The sequence below is a fragment of the Periplaneta americana genome, chromosome 7 (genome assembly GCF_040183065.1).
Source record: "Periplaneta americana isolate PAMFEO1 chromosome 7, P.americana_PAMFEO1_priV1, whole genome shotgun sequence".
Classification (NCBI taxonomy): domain Eukaryota; kingdom Metazoa; phylum Arthropoda; class Insecta; order Blattodea; family Blattidae; genus Periplaneta; species Periplaneta americana.
Genome location: NC_091123.1, coordinates 1,977,180 through 2,000,000, shown reverse-complemented (window position 1 = coordinate 2,000,000; position 22,821 = coordinate 1,977,180). Strand labels below are relative to the sequence as shown.

The following is a 22,821-nucleotide window of genomic DNA, read 5'->3' as shown; positions in this document are numbered from 1 at the left end:
ATTTGTTTTATGATAGGCTGTAAACTTAACAACTCCCATTCGTGTTATCAATTACTTTCCATTCTTTATTTTATTTAAATAACCTGCAGAAAGTAGGTATAAGTCCAACTTAAGTGTTTGAAATGTTTTAATATTGTGAGAGGAAAAGAGAATTAATGATTGTTTTTATGCTGTAGCAATGTATTACCTAATATATCGTTATAATATATAATTTGAACTGTAATGGAAATTACGGGAAAACGGCTGAACGGACTTTAATGAATGACCCGTCATTTTGAAGCTTGGCATCCAAGGATTTTCAGAAAAATAGTAACTTTCAGTGAAGCTTTAGTTTTCCTACATAATTTTCCTATTTTCCAAAACCCACCTTTCGTCAGGTTTCAGAACTAATTGCATTTCAGAATAAAACAAACACACACTACAATAAACAATAGGCTATTACACGAAGGCCATGATCTGCAGGATTGCTGACTAATTTAGAGCTCAAATTCAATTGGGTATTAAAAATTTCAAGACTTACTAAAAATAATTTACAGGTCTGATTCTGCCGTGTGTAATTTTCTGAGTACAGCTGTGTATTGGATATTGAAATCTACAAAACTTGAGGTGGTTTGATGACATAATGAAATATTATTATAGTTAATGCCATGATGTGACTATTTTTCATTAATTATACATATTAATGCTATATTGATACGAAAGTGAAACATTTTGGGGTTAAAGCATAGGATGAAAATAAATGGTTCTAAAAGTAAATCTATAACATTTTGTAAAACCCGAGAGGAAACTAGTCTAAATTACGAATTCAGTGGTGTTGTAATTCCGCAAGAACAATGTTGTAAATACCTAGGAGTGTATTTAAACTCCAAACTTTCTTGGGGAGAGCATGTTGATAATGTTACAGGCAAAGCATGGAGGGCACTTCACTTTATTATGAGAATCTTGAGAAAGGCTAGCCCCAAATCGAGGGAAATAGCATATCTAACATTAGTGCGACCGTTAATGGAATACGGAACTACGTGTTGGGATCCCTATAGAATATATCAGATAAATTCCTTAGAAAGAATCCAGTATAGGGCAGCTAAATTTGTTAAAGGTAAAAGAGAAGATGGAAACGATACGATAAAAGAACTTAAATGGGAAACTTTGGAAAACAGACGTAGGAAAACTAGAATAACATCATTGTATAGAGCACATCTAGGTCAGAAAGCATGGGTAGACATAACGGCTCGGTTAGAAAAGCCAACGTACTATGGTAGGAACGATCATGATTTTAAAATCAAATGTAGGAAACAGAAAACGGATGTAGGTAAATTCTCATTTTTAAATAGAACTATAAATGATTGGAATGACCTATCTGCAGCGGTCTTTGAGGGCTGTCTTCCTTAAGGAGATTCAAGAATAACTTAAAAAGTTGTGTATAAAGTGAAAATTAAAATTAAGGTGACATTCAACATTTAATTTTTTAAGGTGGCATGTATTTACCTAGCCTGACGAGTTTACTTCCTTGGTTTGAATTGTAAATTATTTAAAAATAGCGTGTAAGAGGGCCTTAGACTAGAAATGTTTAGTTTAAATGTAGTTCTGTTTATAAGTATGCATAAGGATGTAATTATTTGACTTATTTGAACTGTTGTATCAATGAAGCGAGGTGAGTCAGTGAAGTTATGGTTTTACAGTGCAGTGAACAGTTCCGATCAGTGATAATTTATAGCGTCAATGAAATGTGTTCTATAGTGTCAGTGAAATGTGTTACAGAGTGTCAGTGAAATGTGTGCTAAAGTGTCAGTGAAATGCGTCATAGTGCCACTACAGGGAATGAGATGAGAGTAAAGTGAAAGACTATTGAAACTTATGTAGGACCTATACATAATTATGTAGGTTGTAATGTAAAATTAGGTGTTTTATTTTATGTTTTATTATTATTGTGTTAAATTGTATTGTGTATTCTTATTGTATTGTGTATAAAATTGTATATGTGTTGTAAATTTTATTATGTAGGCTATTGTAAATTTTATTGTGTATTGCTTATCATTTTATTGTGTATTGTTAATATTGTATATACCACTGCCACCGGGTGCTTGCCCACTTGCAGTGTAAATAAATACATACATACATACATATAAGTAGATGTAGAGAATAACTTATATTTGATTTTGTTTTCTATAATTTACTGAGTGGCGGCTATATAGTATATATAGCATATGTTACTGAAAACTATAAAACTTACATTATTAAAAATCAAATATTTTTATAGTTATTAACCCAGTGGGGTTGGGTCTTTTTCATATACTTAATGGCGGTGTGGTGTAGATATTGATATGTGTCATTCTCTTCAGTATTGGCTCGAGAGAGCGCAAAAATTACAGTTCCTAAGAAAAGACCAAAAGGTATTACTTACTAATAAAATAAGAGGCCTACAAAATTTTGTAGTCTCCCGATCACTTCAGCAAGATCTCTTAGCAGGACTATTACACTCTTACTACGTCACACTACTTTTGACCAATAAAACGGTACGAAAGGACGTATTTCAACCAATCATGGCTGCTTATCGCACAATTTTATCGCGTCCCTAGCATTTGTTTAATTTTATCGCGTCCCTAACATTTGTTTCTTTGTTTGCCAACATTTGAAACTGCGCTGGTCTGGACGTCAAAAAAAAAAAGTATATATATATATAAAATTACAAACCACTCCAGTCCATGCACAGCAGTTTCAAATATGACTCGCATTGGCATTCAAGAACAAGAATTAGTAAAAATCAGTGATCATACCTATGCATCTTCTGAAATCCGATTTACAAATAAATGAAGAGCACCATTCGGAAATCCTGAATAAGTTGAATACACCACGTAGGCCTACATCAACGAGTTTCACTTCTATTACGCACATGTCCAATATAACATCAATTGAACCACCAACCACATTCAAATTTGAAAATTGTACATTCAATAATTATTCCTTTTAAAATTATTCATGTTTACTTTTATGTCGTCGTCGTTAATTAAAACTTTTCTAACACTTGTTTATATTAGTTAGGTTATGTTATAGCTTCTGCTATATGATATTATGGATAGTCACGTATCAGAGATTGTTTAATATTAAGATTTATTGAAAATCATCTGTCAAGTGACGTTGATTACTGGGATTCGGATAATTGAAGTGGAATGCAACTGTTTTAATAAAAATGAAACTGAATCAACAAAGCCTTCTTGACTAGTAACCGTCTACAGAGTTCAATGAAGATTCCATAGTTGGCACAACTGCCATCTAGCGTAATGGTGCAATAATACATTTGAAGACAGGTTTATTTTCGTAAGTCAATTAATATTTTATTGTATTGGAGTACCTTATTTCTTCTAATCTTTATATACTTTCTTCTAATCGTGTAATAGTCAATTAAATCCCACTCGAGTTTTGATTTTCTCTAGATAAATCAAAACCTCTAGTGAGATTACTGTTGATAAAATGATTTTACCCTCTACATGCAGCAGCTATACCAAGATGCTATGTCTATTGTTCGAAAGCATAGCAAACCTGACATTTTTTAACTTTCGCCTACAATCCACAATGACCTGAAATAGCTATTGCTTTACTCCCGCATGAAAACCCACTGATCGTCCTGACATTGTTACTTGTGTTTTCGCGTTGAAACTCAAAAACTGAAGGTGGATAGGTTCAAGAAAAATATTTGGCATAAAAAACATTCAGAGGGAGTATGTTTCATTATTATGGAAGCAAATAACTTTCAGAATGTCTGGTATTCTTCATTGAAAATAAATCTGAAAAATTTTTATTTGAACGTCTAATGAATTTAGCTTGCAGCATTTGCTGCACAAGCCACTAGTTTTTTATAATTCAACATTCTCACATTTTTAAGTTCCGAAGTTCAGACTTATGGCGCCTATCTCACACTTTTACCTCAAAACAGTGTCATCGTACTTTTAGCAATTTTTGTTGATGGGAGAAGCCACAGTTTCAGGAGTTCTAGGTATTTTACAGGAAGGTACTACTTCCATAAGTTAAAGGAGAAGCGGAGGAGAATTTGTGTTGTAAATTACAGACAGGATGTGCAGTTGAATTCCATTTATTTGTGAAGGTGAATACATCCACCTCTGTCACGATAAGACAAACAGGGCGTCGACAACTCACAAACAAGAACTACAACCACAACAAACATTTTGTAAGTTTATACATCCATTTTTATGTGCATTTCGTATTTTTACAAGTAATTGGTTCTTCACAGTCGAGAATCGCGGAATCCCTTAATCAAACTTTACCGAAAATAAATGGACCAAATACCCCATCAAAAGAAAATTAAGTGCTGATGAATTCGTTTGTTGGCTGTGCAGCTTTTGGTTATACACTAATATATACATAGGCTAAACAAGTACAAATCCCAGATTATCACCAGAGAGGAACTTAGCATCAAGGAAGACTGGAATGTGTTGTAATTAAACTTCGCATCTGAATTTCGCCACATTCTCTGTGCAGAACGTTTGAAATTTGACAAAAAATGAGTAAATTTAGGATAAACTGTAGCATTCCGAGATATGTTCAGAAGAACCAATTTTTTTAAATTACAATTTCCTTGACATCAAATAGCATTTTATACAATACATATACGTATTTCTGAATTTGTTTAGGTAAAACCTTCTGACATGGACTACTCATGTGCATTTAGGAAAATTAAGATTGCAATATACAAAAATAATTATATATTGTATACAGAAATAAGTATATGGACAGGAAGTGCATTCATCCACATTCATACAGTCAAGGAAATGAAGTAAACAGGAACAGAGAGGAGAAAAAAAAAGAAATATAATTAATTTAATTAAGGAAGGCTGAAAGATCGTTAAAAGATTCACTCCACTCAGTCGTACCAACTGTCCTGTGGACATACATCACTAATTGGAAACTGATTAACAATGTATGAGTCACAGCTTCCTGGATAATTAAGTTGGTTGTTTTTTTTTCAAATTAATTTTATCGAAACGTGTTTAAGACTGAACGTTAATTAAGATTTGAAACTTCACCAGAAGGAAAACACTTGGCTTACAGCCTCATTGTTGGAACATGCGATATGAATCGAGTCACTTGCGTCACTTCCCGCTACCGGAAGTAAGCAGTGTTGACTATCAAGAAAGCTGTGCTACAGGTACAACAAAGCTATACAATTATATATAATATAATAATAATAATTATAGGATGATGAACACTTTTTACATGATGAAGTGGAGGATAAAAATAAAAATGGGAACGGTCGAGAAAAGGTGGGCAACACCGAGATTAAAACTGCCTCGTCAGCACTCGATTCTGGTCACCAGGTATGTTACCACCGCGTGGTGCCATGGCGACGTCACCTCCAGGTGTTACCATATCGAGGCACATGGACAAGCAGCCAGGGGTCGGACTTGCAATACCCCAGGACTGAAGTCGCGTGCCGGGTTTGGTGCCGTGGAGGCGTCAGAGTGTCGAATTCTACAAGAAGCAGCTGGCAGATTTTAAATGCTTTCTCTCTTGGTGCACCGTTATATAGAAGCTATACAGGATTTCACGTTAGGAAAAAAGCATTGAGCATAGGGGCAATTCCAGTTGCCATAGAAACGCAAGGCCCATAAAACAAATGCTTTCTTCTTAACGTGGAAATGCTCTATGAGTATTCATCAACCGACTTTATAAATTTGGACTAGGTAACAGAAAATAACAGCTGAACATCGCCCTGATGTCACAGCGAATATTTGAACGTGCAAAACAAAAAATCTTTGGGAAATCAAGTTGGTGCCAGTATTCACCCATCGAGTCTCAACGCGGGCTGGGAGGGGGAGGAAGGGGAAGGGGAGGTGTGAGATGAGAACAGCCGCATCGCTTTGCTCGCCGATTTGAGCAAGTTTTTACGCTGTTGAGTTTTTGAGCTTGCTGTACGCGTTGTTGAGGTGCAGGAGTTCGAGGTTGAGCTGGGACATGAGGTTCTCGAGCCGCTCAACGGAGTCGAGCACCTCGACGCGCTGTGTGTGGGGGTTGTAGCGCACCTCGAAGGAGCGGGACATCCCGGTGGACACCCACCGCCTGCAACAGAGAGGATCCATTGAGAAAACTGATTCAGAAAATCTTCATGCAGTTAATCGGACCAACGGTGAAAAACTTGAATGGCAATAGCAAACGAATGTGAAGCCCGGACCTTGTACGGATAGAAAAATCACTAAGATTGGCATCTTCAAAGGGACGGATTGAATTTGCAAGTTCAGTGACCTCATTATCTCACTGAAAATCAGACATTTTTGTCACGAGAGAAATCACCGATTTTTTTAAATAATTTGTCAACATCATTATAGTCGCGACGCTGTTATTTCCGGCGTGACTCCTCCTCTTTGCTTACGTCTTAGGAAGCGAAGGCTCTATAAAGTCTAGGTAGGTAGTATCGTTCGCCATTTTTGTTCTTTCGTTGCCGAGCTACCAGACGAGGAATCTATTTGCCGCACCGTTAAACATTATCATGTCGTAGCTCCTATGATGATAAATCAAACGCTCTGTAATTCAGCAAATAATTGAGCGGCAAATAACGTCTACGTGTGCTTTCTGCGAACGCCAACGAAAGAGCCAAAATGGCGGGCGATTGTATTAAGTATTTATCGAGCCTTAAGAAATGAATAACGTCTTCATCAGCGAATCACAAGACGCAGACGTTTAAAATTAGCCGGCCTGCAACGCGATTGGCTGCCGGAAATTAGAGCAACGGGACTATCACATGTGATGAGAGACATTTTGAAGGGAGGCAGCCATACTCAGTATGTAAACATGCGAATTATTCTTATTCTTGGAAAACGTTTCGTATTAAGGGGGGGATGTCAATGAAAGTGCAATACTTCGCTAAAAATTTCATAACTCCCTTCATTGTTGCCACAGCATTGTTAGTTTTGAATATTATGTATATAACAAACTGTCAATATTTTACGACAATTTTCATGGAAATTGAATAAGTATTCTGGGTGAGGTTGGTTTAAAAGTTTTTAATAATTTTGATTTCTACTCGTGTTCCATTTCTTTGCAAAAAAAAAATAGGTTTTTGGCCACTCTTCCTTCATTATATAGTCACCTAATTGCTTGTCAAGATTTTTTTTCTGTGACGCTTTTGTTAGCTAGCATGATTTTTAATTTGTTTTTCTGTGGTGCAATAAACTTCGTATTAATCTATACTAATAATAAATCTGTAGCCAAAATTTTTCTGGTAATTTTCGATTTTCCAAAAATAATTGGTGTTAACATGTATAATTAACCACCCTGAAATCGAAAATAGCTTTTTTGAAATTCTTGTTTGTATGTCTGTCTATATGTTTGTTACCTTTTCACGCAATAATGGCTGAATCGATTTATATGAAAATTGAAATATAAATTAAGTTCGTTGTAACTTAGCTTTTAGGCTATATGGCATTCAAAATACATTATTTGAAAGGGGGGTTATAAGGGGGGTTGAATTAAATAAATCGAAATATCTCCCTTATTATTAATTTTCATGAAAAAAGTTACATGACAAAAGTTTCTTTAAAAATGATTTCCGATACGTTTCATTCCAAGCAAAATTTTGATGGGACCAAATTGCACCAAAAACGGATGTTCTCTGAACCAAATGATCATATTTTAATTATTTGCATGAAATAACAATTAAGAAACATGTTAAAGGAATTATCATTGCACCAAATGAGTGTCTCTGGACCAAAATGATTCCATTTTAATTATTTAAATACAATTTAAATTAAGTAACATATTAAACGATTTATCCTTCTATCAAACACGAATGTTCCCTGGACCAGATGTCCTATTTTAATTATGTAATGACTTCATATTTATTTCTAACGGGTGCAGCGGAGCGCACGGGTACGGCTAGTTGAAAAATATACCTGTTGTCTGACATTGAAATAAAGGATATACAAAGTTAAGAAATTGTGCAAAATTTAAACAAAATCCCCTATTACTTTCTGAGTTTTGTGTACATTATTTTAAAAAGTGGGCATTTTAGGATTAAGGAGAGTGGGGTAGCACCATGCTATTTAATAATCATTTTGATTAAATAAAAATTTGCTATCTTAGTTACTGAAAATTAGAGAATAAAATGAAAATTAAATTTAAAAAAAAAATCAATTTTTTTAAATCTTTTTTCACTTACAACTACCCTTAATTCAATTGGTAAAATTGTACCCATTATCTTTTTGGGTATTTGTAGTATTTTATACACCAGGGGACAAAATCTCAACGGGAAATGAACAACGTAAGGTCATGCAAGGTCCAGGTTTTATACATTGCTTCGTACCTGAACTTGTCCTTGGCGTCCTCGAAGCTCTCGGCCACGTAGTAGATGGGCTGGTACTCCTGGTCCTGGTAGGGCTGCACGGCAGTCTTGGCGGGCTCGAAGGGCCTGTGCTCGGGCTTGTCGGAGATGGCGTGCAGCAGCTCCCCGTAGCTGGACAGCAGGCCGGCGCCGTACGCCTTGACCTGGCCCGCCTCCTTGCACAGGCCGAACTCCACGGTGAACCAGTACACCTGCACGCAAACCGCACCACTTAATCATACTGCCCATCAAACAGACGGCTTGATCTACTCTACGCTCCTCTTCAAGACATAGATCATAATCTACAGGGTGTCCGACAAGTTCCGCATCATAGGGTGAATTATAATATATGCTCGATATGAGCGCCTCCAAGTTCTTAACATGTCTGGGGGCGAAACTTCATGCTACTGAGAATGCGGTGCAACATATGAGCCGATCAGAGCAAAAGTGGTGTAAGTCAAAATTGGGTAATGAGGTTTAAAGTAAAAATTATGTAAAATACAGCGCAAAGTAGCAATTAATATGGCCTTCTTGCTATCCACTGACTAAATAGTCTAAATAAAGTGAATATTAATTTCTACTTTGCGCTGTATTTTACAGAATGTTTACTTTAACCCTCATTACCCACTTTTGACTTACACCACTTTTGCTCTGATCGGCTCATATCATCGGTGGTTTCACGACACTTTTCCTCGATCCGTGTTCGTATATGCTGCAGATATCGAATCTTACTTCGTACACCAGAGGATTTAAGTCTGGCGTCCTTAGAGACAATTCTCTGGGTCCTCTGCGTCCTATCCACCGATTTAGGAAGTTCTCGTCGAGCTACTTATGAATAATTTTAAGTTAGAAATATGGTCGAGCATAAAAAGTCGTATGAAATTTGCCTATAATGGTAATTAAGACGCTCGTATGAAAATTTTGAGTCATCTCGTTTTTCAATGTCTAAATCAATTTCAAGGTTATATCAAGATTAATGTTCATTTTACTCTCTAGATTATATCAAGGTCAATGACATTTGTTTCTCGGAAAAAATCAATACTTTCGCGTCTGTGCACATCTCACAATTTACGAGATATTGCACAAGGTCAGTTCCGCTCCCCAGTCAAATAAGAATAACATGAATACTTATGAATAATTTCAAGTTCCGCTTGCGCTCGTTTCATAAACAAACATACTCGCGTCTTAATTATACCATTATAGGCTCGTTGCATAATGTACTATTTTAGTTTCACGTTTCAGTCTTTGCTATAGTCTGTGATTGTTCTGATTCTCTTCGTGGTAAATTATAATATATGATCGATATGAGCGCCTCCAAGTTCTTAACATGTCTTGAGGCGAAACTTCATGCTACTGAGAATGCGATGAAACATATCAGAGGTAGTTTCACGACACTTTTCCTCGATCCGTGTTCGTATAAGTGCACGTCTCGAATCTTCACTTCCTACACCAGAGGGTTTAAGTCTGGCGTCTTTAGAGACAATTCTCTGGGTCCTCTGCGTCCTATCCACCTTTACGGAAGTTCTCGTCGAGCCACCTTCACACACTACAGATTTTATGATATCGCCTATGATGCGAGGCTTCTCGAACACCCTGTATTATTGGGACAACTGTGAGCAGTATAGCATAAATATAAATGTAAACAAGACGAAGATAATGGTTATCGGAAGAAAAAAAAGAAGAAAGTAAACGTGCGAATTCTAAATGAGGCAGTAGAGCAAGTGGACAGCTTCAAATACTTGGGGTGTACTATAAGCAGTAACATGAGCTGCTGCCAGGAAGTCAAAAGGCGGATAGCAATGGCAAAGGAAGCTTTTAATAGAAAAGGAGCATCTTCTGCGGACCTCTGGAAAAAGAACTAAGAGACTAGTGAAGTGCTTTGTGTGGAGTGTGGCACTGTATGGGGCAGAAACATTGACATTGCGACGAAGTGAAGAGAATCGAATAGAAGCATTTGAAGTGTGGATATGGAGAAGAATGGAGCGTGTGAAGTGGACAGACAGAATAAGAAATGAAGCTGTGTTGGAAAGAGTGGGTGAAGAAAGAATGATGCTGAAACTGATCAGAAAGAGGAAAAGGAATTCACTAAGAAGAAACTGCCTACTGAAGGATGCACTGGAAGGAATGGTGAACGGGAGAAGAGTTCGGAGCAGAAGAAGATATCAGATGATAGACGACATTAAGATATATGGATCATATGAGCAGACAAAGAGGAAGGCAGAAAATAAAAAAAATTGAATAAAGTTGGGTTTGCAGTGAAAGACCTGCCCATGGGCAGAGAATCAGAGATACAATTACGAATTTGTTGAGATAGTCCTGAGAAATCGCTTGATCTCGGACAATAAATTAATCTTTAAGAAGGCCTATAGGAGGCAGTACAGCATGCAATACTTACGGTAGAGAGCTTTTCAATCTCTGCGTCAGAAGCTCCAAGAGAAGCGAGACCGATTTCCTGGGAGAACTGGGCGAAGCTGGGGTCAGCAAGCAATGGCATGTGGCCCAGCATCTCGTGGATACAGTCTCTGCAAGAAAACAGTAAACAAGCGTGTGTACAAATATTTCAATAGCTTTAGTCTGACATTTCACGATGAATGTGCACTGTTCTATGAATGCTCCTAACTGAACTTTTAATTCCTCGAGAAGTTCGGACTGTTCCACCGTTATCGGCTCACGTATCGGAAAATTATTTCATTATTGTTGGAAAGGAAAGAAGTCAAGTCACTCCATTTCCCTGGTTCAGGGTTTTTGTATAGTTTTAAATGTCAACGGTAAGCTAATAGCTACATGTTCGTTACCGGACCGAAACACGATTTAAATCGATGGATTTTTCAGGAAGAAGATTCAAAATGCGGCTTCTTGCGAGATATAAACAAAGCTGCTTATTCTACGCTAAGTTTTAAGCAAATATGTTCTCTGCTTCTACGAATTATTATACAGGGACATCATTTTATTTTTACTTCAATTTTTATTGTACCTGAGTTTTTGAATGTACTTCACCCCCTCCACTAGTAAACTTCCAACCATTCTCTACACAGAACCGAGGCCGCGTATGCAGTACTGAGTTAGTGAGTATAGTACGTTCCAGAAATATGTTCGCGTTTTCCAGTGACGAAAGAGCTTTCAATATTGAACCATATTTTCGCACAGGTACTGTCGTCCGTTTGCCTACGTCGCATCCCGTTTTCCCCCACCTACTTTTATTCGCCCCTCTGTAAAGTCTAGTAGCTGGGCTGTCTTAGCTCTTTTCTGAAAATATTAATTTCTGTTAGGAACTGGACGTCTACGTAATATACAACTGTTTAAAATAACTTAAATAAAAGGGCCTCGTTAAGTAATTAACTGTCACGTGATCCCCCCCCCCTTTCTACGACCCTGCTACAAAACCACTTGGACGGACAGTAGATAGCATTTCTGAGTAACTTTATTTTTCCTGATTGGGCCGAAGTGAAGATTGAATTTACAGTACGTAAGGTACTCTTTTATAGAGTAGGTACAGAATTATTTCAACATGAGTTACTAGTACGAAGGACGAAACTGGTAATTGGAATTAGGTACAATTGTTTATAGTGCGATAATATGCACAAAAGAACTGAAATGAACGGCCACCATTTTCAAAAATCTGTTTAATATCCATATTATGATTATTTTTCAATTTAACTTCATTCTCTATATTGTACGCTAATGTGCTGTAGACAGTATAATATACACTGCATAATGAATACGTCCACACGGACAGCTCAGTTCGTGAGTAAAAACACTAAGTGTTAATACTGTACTGTATTTTGACTAAACAGAAACCTAATGAAAATTATCAAACTCAAAATTGCGATATTTCCTAGTTTACATAAATGGATGAACTACTTTCTTTACCTAGTAAAGTGATTTATATTTTACGCCAGTATCATCGAACTCCAGTCTTGGAAAGGGGAGAAAGCGGTGTTTCCGGTTCTAGACCTTTTATCGAAAGATATAGCCAGGTTAATATTAAAAATGTTAGTAAAAATAAAATGATGTCGCTGTAGTTCTGTGCAGACGTAATTCTGGATGGAATTTTCAGTACCCAAAAGACATAATAATTTAAAAATGATATTATAAACACTAACGGACAATTTTTCTCCATTATTCAGCATTGATATTCTCATCGATGCAGAATGTACCGGGAAACTACTGCACCGTTTTATTCTAGATTTTTAACCCACATGTCATTTCCCACGTAGCAGACAATAAATGCGAAGCCATAAAATTGGCACGCCGTCTGGAATGGGATAAGTTACACACTTCCAGCACTCGTGAACTGGTTGGCCTCGACCTATTTTACGACGACCTAATCGTTGTGTGTCGTTCGTCATGGCTGCCGTTTTTAGAAGCTTCACGTTCGTCACGACGCCACAGATGTGTGCCAGAATTTCGGAATCTTGGCCGTGGTTCATTTCATTTTCTCGTATGTCTTTAATTGTCTCTTTCCCTATAAACTGCCTAGTGTTCGGATTTATTAGCTAACAAGAAATATTTAACAATGTTTATGCTCGACAATACCGAAATGTAGTAATTATACACCTGGTAGTAGCCGTTTAATGCACCTCATTAAAGTACACCTATTCATTATAGTTCAGTTGTTCAGCCAATGAGAAATCACCATTGTAGCATTATAAAAGCGCAAGTATAGATTATTCTCGGATATCCAATTGAAAGACAACTAGCGAAACGTCACGGAGGCTGGAAATCCAATGCTGTCGCAGAAGGTTATGTTCTGTTACTATAATAATTAGCGTTAATATTCAAATAAATTCAATTTGTCATCTCGTTTTTCAATTCTAAATCAATTTCCAGGGTATATCAAGACTAATGTTCATGTTATTCTCTAGATTATATCAAAGTCAATGACATTCGTTCCTCGGAAAAAATCAATACTTTCGCGTCTGCGCACATCTCACAATTTAGAAGGTCAGTTCCGCTCCTCAATTACATAACCATAACATGAATACTTATGAATAATTTCAAGCTAGAAATATGGTCGAGCATAAAAAGTCGTATGAAACTTGCCTATAATGGTAATTAAGACGCTCGTATGAAAATTATGAAACTCGCTTGCGCTCGTTTCATAAACAAACATACTCGCGTCTTAATTGCTACCATTATAGGCTCATTGCATAATGTACTATTTTGAACTGTAGGTACTGCAGAGAAGGTACTGGCTATGAAAATGGTGAGCAATTTTCAACTTTAGACTGGAGTTTTATTATCTAAGGTTCTAATAATTTTCTGTCCTGCGCTGGTTCGATTTCTCGTGAGGGAAGGAATTTCCTCTTCTTAAATATGAGCCAGTGTATGGGACCGGTGCCCATCCAGCATCGTGATGAATTTTGGGAGCTACGATAGGTAGCGAATTCCGTTTCCGAAAACCAATTACAATAGCTGAGAGGATTATCATGTTAACCACATGTTACCCCAGTACTAGTTGGATGATTTTTTCATTCGCTGAGGCGTGTGGTCATAAGGCCAGCAATCGGCTGGTCTGCAGTAGCCCTTCGTGGGCTGTCGTGCCCACTATTATTATTCCTACCGCATCAGCAGCTCTGGGGCAAATTAATAGATCAGTCATCACGAATCTGTCACTAAAACCACTCGAACTTCAGCAGAATCTGAACCCTTATTTATGTTTTACCATTGCTCCGCTGATGCAGTACGAGCGTGTTGGCCCAGGTCAGTTGAGGGGGGGGGGGTGTAACAGCGTTACCGCGAGGACGGCGTCGCTTCATCTCGCAGGCAATTAACGGAAGCTTTTAGTGATGACGTGATGTCATTAGCAGTCTCATCACACGGGCGTATTGATACGGCGTAATCGAATTTCGAGAAAGAGTTGAAAGATGATTGGCTTTTAGCTCACAAAGAAGCTACAGTGCGTTCCATTTGTAAGTCAACTGCGACGGTACTGTATAATCCGGCCAGCTGAGCACCACAATGTCCGGGGTTCGAACTCAAACAGGTTATGCAGGAACAACACCCCGATAATTGTTCTCGTTTTGGTTTGTCTCTATCTCCGTAGATCATATCGTGGTGGATTTTAAGATTGCAGCTTAGGGGAGAGTTGGGTAGTATCGGACATCGGGTAATATCGGACAGTGCGTTTCTTTCATCTAGCACAGATGGTAGTACCTGAATAACATGGTTACGTTTCTCTATGCGACATCACAGAAACGTAACCATGTCATTCAGGTACTATCATCTGGTTGTAGATGAAAGAAACTCACTGTCCGATATTACCCGATGTCCGATACTACCACACTCTCCCCTATAACTAACCCTCATAGAAAAAGAAACTAATGAAAATATTTGTACTTGTTTATACCCACTGTTTAATTTTGAATGGGACTTCCGGTATGTGAGATCATCACGGAGTGAGTTTAATTTTCAAGGTATACAATAGACGGTTGCAGAACATATTATGATGTTGATCATTGCGTGAATAAATTTCTGGTCAATTGGCCACATTCCAGCAACTTACTCTACGAAAACTTCTTAGAATTGTTAACAGGTAAATTAAATAATTTATTATTCACGTGACAAAATAATAGGCCTACATGTTTTGAAAAGTGAACATAATTAAAAAAAATAGGTAGGCCTACTAACTCAGACATCCAAAACTATCACAAATTATGTTGAGGCTGCTTTGCGATCTTAGCTGTCCTCTTTTCCATGGCGTGACACGAATCGTGTAACCAGTTTCGTCCAAGCAAATTCCCATCCAAAGAGATAAAATTACGTTTAAAGGAATAAATTTAATTAAAAACATTCTGCAGTCCACACAATAATTGCTTGAAATAGGTTTATTTCCTTGAGCTTCAAAATAAATGTTGCCAAGGCAACAGAAATGAAACAGCTGAAAACAAGATGGTATCGTGGCGCTAAACTTAATTCTTTTATGAATGGAATGATGTATTTATTTCTATGTAACACTTATGCCTAATTCAATGAAAACATTAGCGCCAACTTAAGAATGTAAATTTTACCGTCGAATTAAAAAAATCGTAACACCATTGACGATGAAAACATTAACATAACCGCGAAGATACTCGGTAACCATGGAAACATAACGATGTAATTTCATCATATTCAATTCTGTGGTCGGGAGGAAGAAGGTCTTAAGTAAAAAATTTATACTTTTCAGGAGAGCAGTAGAAACATTGAAATTGGTGTCAATTATAAGAGTTTTTTAACGAAGAGGTTTTTCCTGGATATTATTTGTTTCTATTTCTTCTAAAATAGATGTTGCTCATTTAACAATTTTCTTGATTATTTCCAAAAATAGCCGCACTTAAGCCCTTTTAAGACTAGAAGCGAAACTAAATAGAAGGGACTATTTAAACATAAGACTTTTTTAATGTCAAAATAAATGAGAAATGTAAATTATTAGGAATGCAAAATGGGTCTTAAACAATTATAGGACTGTTTACCCTGGTACTTAAAGTTTTAAAGGGAAAGGGCATCAGTATGTGATAAAATGGCTAAAATACAAGTTAGACCTTTTTAATAGGGAAGCATGGAAAGTAAACATGTGATGTTTGTAGGGAATAAAGTATTAAATATTCTTAAGTCCTTTATTCTGTGTGTGCTCGATTCAAAAAGTACTTAGGACATTTGGTAACGCTCTATAAATCCAGTCAGGAGTCTTAGTTGACTTTAGCCGTTTTACCAGATTGTAGAGAATTGTTTCCACTTTTAGAATATTATTTTTTTTAATGTTTAATTTCGAGTGTGAATCAGCCTATTTTAAGAAAGTTTCAGAGATATCAAAATTGTCCTGACTTTCGAGTAGCCTCACATAATATGGTCGAAGTTAAGAACTGTGGGTATTTTTTGCAGTCCGTATTTTGTCTGAACGGCATCTACCTCGTTGCTCAGAAATGATTCTCGTATACGAATTTCCAAAGCGTTCCCGGTTCGTCAACGTCCGCCACAGAGATTTCAAACGTAAGTTGCTGCCGTTCTCGTCACATAAGAGCCAGAGTCGAGCTCCATTATCCTTGATTTCTTTTCCTATAGATGTAATTTCGAAGCACTCTTCCCTCCCTTTTAGCTGAAATGGATGTTCTTTAATAACTGGTGCACAAGTTTGAAGAGTCAATATATCGAACACCAGACGCAAGTCAGTCATTCTTATTTTCTGCTTCAAGTTTCTTTTGTTCTTCTATATCTCGGGGCAGTTCTGAGGTCGGGCGCATTAATTAAGTGGGCTGAATAAGGTTACGTTGCTAGGTAACCGCGATTGCTTTCCCTTCTTTTTGTCTTAGATCCACTCCTATTACAGTTATGGGACTCCGGTGCTCCTAAGGGACTCTAATCCTTCCTCTAAGAAGGGGAAATGAGGTTTTACTCCTTTACGAATTTTCTTACTTTTCGTGGAATTTACGGATATTACGTTCGTGTGCAAGTTAATTAGCTTGAGTTTAAAATTAACCTCTACATTTACCTATTGGCCTAGTCTTGTTAAAATTAAATAATCCAACAATTTCCATACAGCGTTTGTTATGCCACTTTTCGGCGACACATCATTAAGTAAACAGTTTGAGCATATATTTTCCATGACAGAAATTCGGTGTAAATTCCCGGCGATTCCAAGTGAAAGACCGTTTCGCAGTATTCTCTCTATTATTACACATATTTTCTGTTAACCAGTGTTGCCAACTCGATTCTTAAAAATCCGTTGTGAAGCCGTGCAGAAACCGCTAAATTATATTGTCAATGTAAAATTATATAATTTTCCCTCTGTGAGTGCTAAAAATACCCGCTAAATCCCTATATCAGCAATACAAATTTCATAAATTTTACCCGCTAAACTAACGCCGAAAAACGCTAGATCTAGCGAGAAAACCGCTGAATTGGCAACACTGCTGTTAACACTTAATTGTCGTTACCTCGCTTCAAAATATAACCGGCCTTGCTCTAATATATCTTCACACAAATAACAGAAGACTGATGTCTACTCAGATAATGCCAGTTCCTAACTAATTACTAAGATTAATATTTTGTTTGCGTACCGTAAAGTGGGGATATTTCGGACGCAGGGGTAACATCAGACGGTAATTCAATTTATCATATTTTATGTTGGTAACACCAATTCTTAGCATCTTTTCCGCGCTTTTTACTATGTTCGTATGTTTCTGCACATTTTTAAAGACCCATTGGTGAACTGGTGTTACCAACATAAAATATGATAAATCGAATTACCGTCTGATGTTACCCCTGCGTCCGAAATATCCCCACTTTACGGTACGCTCAATGACAGAAGAATCATTTACTATATTTTCTAAGAAAATTACCAACTTACAAACAATAGCGATTCCGCTAAAATACTCAAACTGATTTCGATTTTATGTCCCTTCAGTTAGATCTAGAAGAAGTTTATTTAGTATTCCAAGATAGAGGAACATTTCATATGAACCCACTACTAATTTAAAATCATTAAGTGAGAAAATTGATATATATTGTGGTACCTATACGAAATTTATCAGAAGCCAAGTTTGTAAAAAAAAACGTCGTTAATGCCATGCACATTCACTTTTTTTTTCCTGCAATAACTCAATTTTTTCTTTGTTTTGGTCCTGCCAGAAATTAAGGTTACCCACAATTTTATATGCATTTATTAAATTTCTGATTTCTTGTCAATACTGATTCATTATATTCTACATCTCTCGTTTATGTTTTCATTTTCTTTTATTTCTATTGCTGATGAGTTGCATATTCCTAGTTTACGACTGTTCCTATCAATAATTATACGTCAATTTGTTCATTTATTTTGATGTAAACAAGGTGTTCTGATGGACATCTGTCCTGTGTACTTTCATATAAGTTATAGTTATAATAAATAATTAAATTTGACCTCAACCTAGGTTTGAAACTGATATATACAGGGTGTTTCTTAACTTAAGGTACAAACTGCTAGAGGGCAATTAGACAAGGCAAAAAGTCATGATAAACACAGGTACGGAAATCAGCCGTTCCCGAAGTCTAAGAGGTTTTATTACGTCTTGTCAGTGCCGATGTTGTGAGGTAACCTCCACTGGAGGAACGTAACAGTTATAAATGTACAAATGTATTCACTTGGTGGCCACAGTGATGGCATCGTAGCTCGAAAACAATTCGTTCGGTTTCAGGATTTATTTGTTATTAAAGGAGAAAAATCGCTCCGGCGCCGGGGATCGAATCCAGGGACCCCCAGTTCTACGCACTGGGCGCTCTAACCACTGAGCTACGCCGAGGTTCAATCCATACCACCGGATCGAATCTTTCTCCTTTGGTACTTTCCCTTAGTGGCCCTACTCCATGTTCGACATAGGTATGTTATATTTTTTTTAGTAGGTTATTTTCCGACGCTTTATCAACAGCTTTGGTTATTTAGCGTCTGAATGAGATGAAGGTGATAATGCCGGTGAAATGAGTCCGGTGTCCAGCACCGAAAATTACCCAGCATTTGCTCATATTGAGTTGTGGGAAAACCCCGGAAGAAACCTCAACTAGAAACTTGCCCCGACCGGAAATCGAACCCGGGCCACCTGGTTTCGCGGCTAGACGCGCTAACCGTTACTCCACAGGTGTGGACGGTATATTATATTAAGTCAATTGTCATTACACCGCGTCTGAGCGAATTTTTCTGCATTAATAACCAATGATAACCATAATAGATACTTCTGTAGCACCAAAAAATTAGTCTTTGCGGATTTATGTTTATTGGGACTCTTTGCCATGTTTCGTTGTCCTGTAGTAACCCACGCAGTTTGTACATATAATTGCAAAACACCCGGTATAGAGACATCTGAATGAAGGAGAGAGAAAAGAAAAAAGAGAGGCAGAAAGTTATGTTATGTTTATTGAGACTCTTTGCCTCGTTTGGTTGTCCTGTAGTAAACCACGCAGTTTGTACATATAATTGTAAAACACCCGGTATAGAGACATCTGAATGAAGGAGAGAGAAAAGAAAAAAGAGAGGCAGAGAGTTAAAGGTTTTTCTTGAAGAACAATGAAGCTACTCACGGCTCCGGGGTGTGGTAGGGCGAGGAGGTGTGGCGCACGTACTGGGTGCTCTGGAACACGCGGAAGGCCAGGCTGGCCAGGAAGTCGCGGGCCGTCAGCAGGCCGGCGGCGGGGCGCAGCGTGAAGCCCGTGTGCTCTGCAACACGCCACAGACACGTGTAATGTGTGTAGCCTACGACTCAAGTCTGACAACGCCTCAGAGAACTGCGCACTTACTCTTCATGAAGGCGGACATCTCCTCGAGCTGGGGGATGCGGTCCGGCCTGAAGATGCCGTCATCCTGCAGCATCTTGAACACTCGGCGGTACTCTGCGCATGCGTGCTTGGGCATCAGGTCCAGCACCATGTTGAACACCGCGGTCCAGGTCGAAGTCTCCTCGGGAGTGTACTCGATGCGGGGGATGGAGTCGCCGCTGTAACGACACAAAACAGTCAGTTGTGCATTTGAGACACTCGGCTGTGTGTCAAAAGGCACTAAGATATTATAATTTCGCTTCTGTTTCTGTTGGTGTGATTAATCTACAGACGTGGGCAAATTATTATACTAAAACGTTTTCTTGGAAACACCCTGTATACCCATAATTCGTCATATCAACTATCAGTATAATTCACAGAGTCTCTATTGTCGTAAATATGATTGTTTACATCTTCTAGTATATTTTTCCAATGGTTAAGTATATTTTTTTCTGGCTATGTTGGTATTACTGGTGTTTTAATTATATACTGCATAAGATATTCTCCCATGGCCTGCAAGAAGACCGGACATGAAGGAAATTGAAAATCTGTGATCTATACTGAAGAAGAAAGTGAACAAAAAGAGGCTTACAACAAAACATGGACTCATTTAAGCACTGCCTGATATCTGGCTAAATGCTGATATTCAAATAAAATGTCAAACTTTGGTTTCCAGCATCCCTGACAAAATCAATAAAGAATAAGGGAATGTTCACAAAATATTAATAACCTCCAGACTCAATTTTCTGTTCATTATTTCTACCGATAAATACAGCTTCGTTGCACATATAATTAATTTAGTCTAATAATTTGTCCACGTCTGTATGTACTTGCCTTATTTAGACTCATAATTAAAATTTGCAGCATTTCCACAACAATGAGAAAGAAATGTAGGAACTGTATGCAATGTCGGATATGTAAATGCGAAGAAACCATTGTAGTCATTCATTTATTCGCGACATATCACTTAGTTTATGGTTATAGCAGGTCATGGTTTAGCGAGACATCCTGCCATCTTGTGGTAACAAGACAGAATAAGACAGTGCGAAAACCTGTCATCTTGTGGTAACAAGAGACACTGTTAAGTGGAGATAAAAATATTGAATTGATGTATACGTTCCTAGCGTTTTTCTGTATCTGCCGTCCATGTTTCCATAGCAACCAAGTATTTATTTACGCTACTAGCTTCTGCACCAATCCTATATTTTAAGACGATGTAACATGCGTTTTGGGCAAGAAGCACCTTCAAGTGTAAGGGAAATTGTTTCGGCCGAGGGGTAATTTCTTTTTAAAATTAAATTTATTTTGCTCAGTGTTGCCAATTCAGCGGTTTTCCCGCTAGATCTAGCGTCTTTCGGTGTTAGTTTAGCGGGTATAATTTATTAATTTTTGTATTGCTGATATAGGGATTTAGCGGGTATTTTTAGCATTCACAGCGGCAAAATAATATAATTTTACATTGACAATATAGAAGTTTAGCGGTTTCTGCACGGCTTCACAGCTGATTTTTAAGAATCGAGTTGGCAACACTGCAGTTTTGCTATAGACGTGATTGTTGGTAAAGAGTATAGTCGTAATATTGTAGAAGCAATCAAAAACAATTCTGAATTCCGCAATACTGTCATTATTGTGGTTTGCGATGCTCTTTAAAGAATGTAATGCGTTGTATTCAACATTCTATCTTGTTTTTGTTGACAGAATATTTTAAATCTGGAACTGTAAGTATGACTCTCATGAAATGTAGCCTACATAATGCAATATGTCTTAATACTATAAATAAAATTCGACTCTAAATTTATGATCTTAAGGTGGTTGAGTCATTTTTGTGCAAATGGAGTTTTTTCCCCCAAGTGAATACACGAGTTAAATTCTACACGTTAGTGTGCAAAAAACAAAACAATACAGCATTTGATGTTTTATTTGCGTAGAAAATTATTTGCAATAAGAGTTCGAACTTTAATTTTCATTTATCTCAAAGTCTCTACTCAACACCATTGAAATACTCTAATTAACTCGTGCCTAATATGTGTTCCAAAATCCTTGTTCAAGCTAAGGAAATGTGCTGCAGTTTTATATTAAATTTTGTAACTTGTTCTGCCATAGTCTCTTTTTTTTTGTCAATGCACTGGACTACAAGCAAAGTAGCGGTGGGTCTATTAAAACACAGGGATCAAACAAATCTGTGTAGCTTATTAAACCAACACTTTTCGTAAGGCTTCCTTGTAGTTTTCAACGGGCCTTGCTAAGGCTTCCAGACGCTCGGTCGTCACGAAGCTGAATCCCAGCGCTTTATTCTGAGGGCGTCACACCTGATACTGTTATGGTTCGCTTTGCAAAGAAGTCTTTGTGCCACAGCGAATGAAATATTAGAAAATATCTCTCGCTTTAAAATTGGCATTCAGTAGATTCTCTATTTACATTTAAAAACTTTGTTCTAAAAAGCATCGGCCAAAGAATTAGCCCTACGCCAGAGACTGCTTAAAAAACAGGAACGTCCGAGTTGAACCTTGCTGTGAAGGAGGCTGTGGTCCCACTTTCTTTCTTTACAAGGTGCATTACACATCCTTTGATGCATTTTTACCAGATATTTTCTAACTCGTCACTCGATTTCCTCTGAAGTATTGACTTACAGACCCTGCGGTGTACAGTCTGTAAGTTCACACTAGACATCTACACATTGGACGTGGGAGTGGCATAACATAGGGCCACCGCAGAGACATCACATGACAATCACAACGGACAGCTATCCAATCCTGTAGGCGGAACATAAGTTTTCCACGGAAGGCCGGGAATCGAACCACGGACCGCTTGGCGGAGGTACCCAGAGCCACATGTATGAAAGGTTTTTGATTCATTAGTCTCCCAGTTTAACGACACTTGTTAAACACAAACTATTTTTGTCAAAATCATTGATGAATCATTCAGATGATTATCATCGTGGACAGCTAATGTTGCAGGTAAACTGATCTCGCTGTCCCCAAAGGCGATCTAGTTGTACTTACTACTTGTAGGAGAAAGCAATCTCTGCGATCTTCTTACGACGCTCGCGGTAGGTCTTGTCGGCGAACCCAGGGTGGTTCATGTCCAGCTCGGGCTCGTACTTGGTCATCAGGTGGTTGCAGTTGTCCAGGTCGGATGCGTGTCGTGGGAACCAAGGATCTGTCAACAGTTGCAAACCATTCTGTCTTCATTCGTGGGAAGAGGATGGTGGAATTTTAAATCCCCCC

At 37.7% G+C, this 22,821-nt stretch overlaps 1 protein-coding gene across 1 annotated transcript in view; it reads right to left on the bottom strand.

The window, feature by feature from the left end:
- Positions 1-5,661: 5,661 nt before the first annotated feature.
- ple (tyrosine hydroxylase ple) overlaps positions 5,662-22,821 on the bottom strand; it is an 81,919-nt gene continuing 64,759 nt past the window's right edge. The window contains exons 7-12 of the mRNA XM_069830133.1: positions 22,597-22,753; positions 19,577-19,773; positions 19,361-19,496; positions 10,725-10,851; positions 8,312-8,541; positions 5,662-6,072 (exon numbers count right to left, since the gene is read on the bottom strand). Coding sequence (XP_069686234.1) covers positions 5,898-6,072; positions 8,312-8,541; positions 10,725-10,851; positions 19,361-19,496; positions 19,577-19,773; positions 22,597-22,753 — 1,022 coding nt within the window. The 3' untranslated portion in view covers positions 5,662-5,897. The remainder of the gene's footprint in view (positions 6,073-8,311; positions 8,542-10,724; positions 10,852-19,360; positions 19,497-19,576; positions 19,774-22,596; positions 22,754-22,821) is intronic.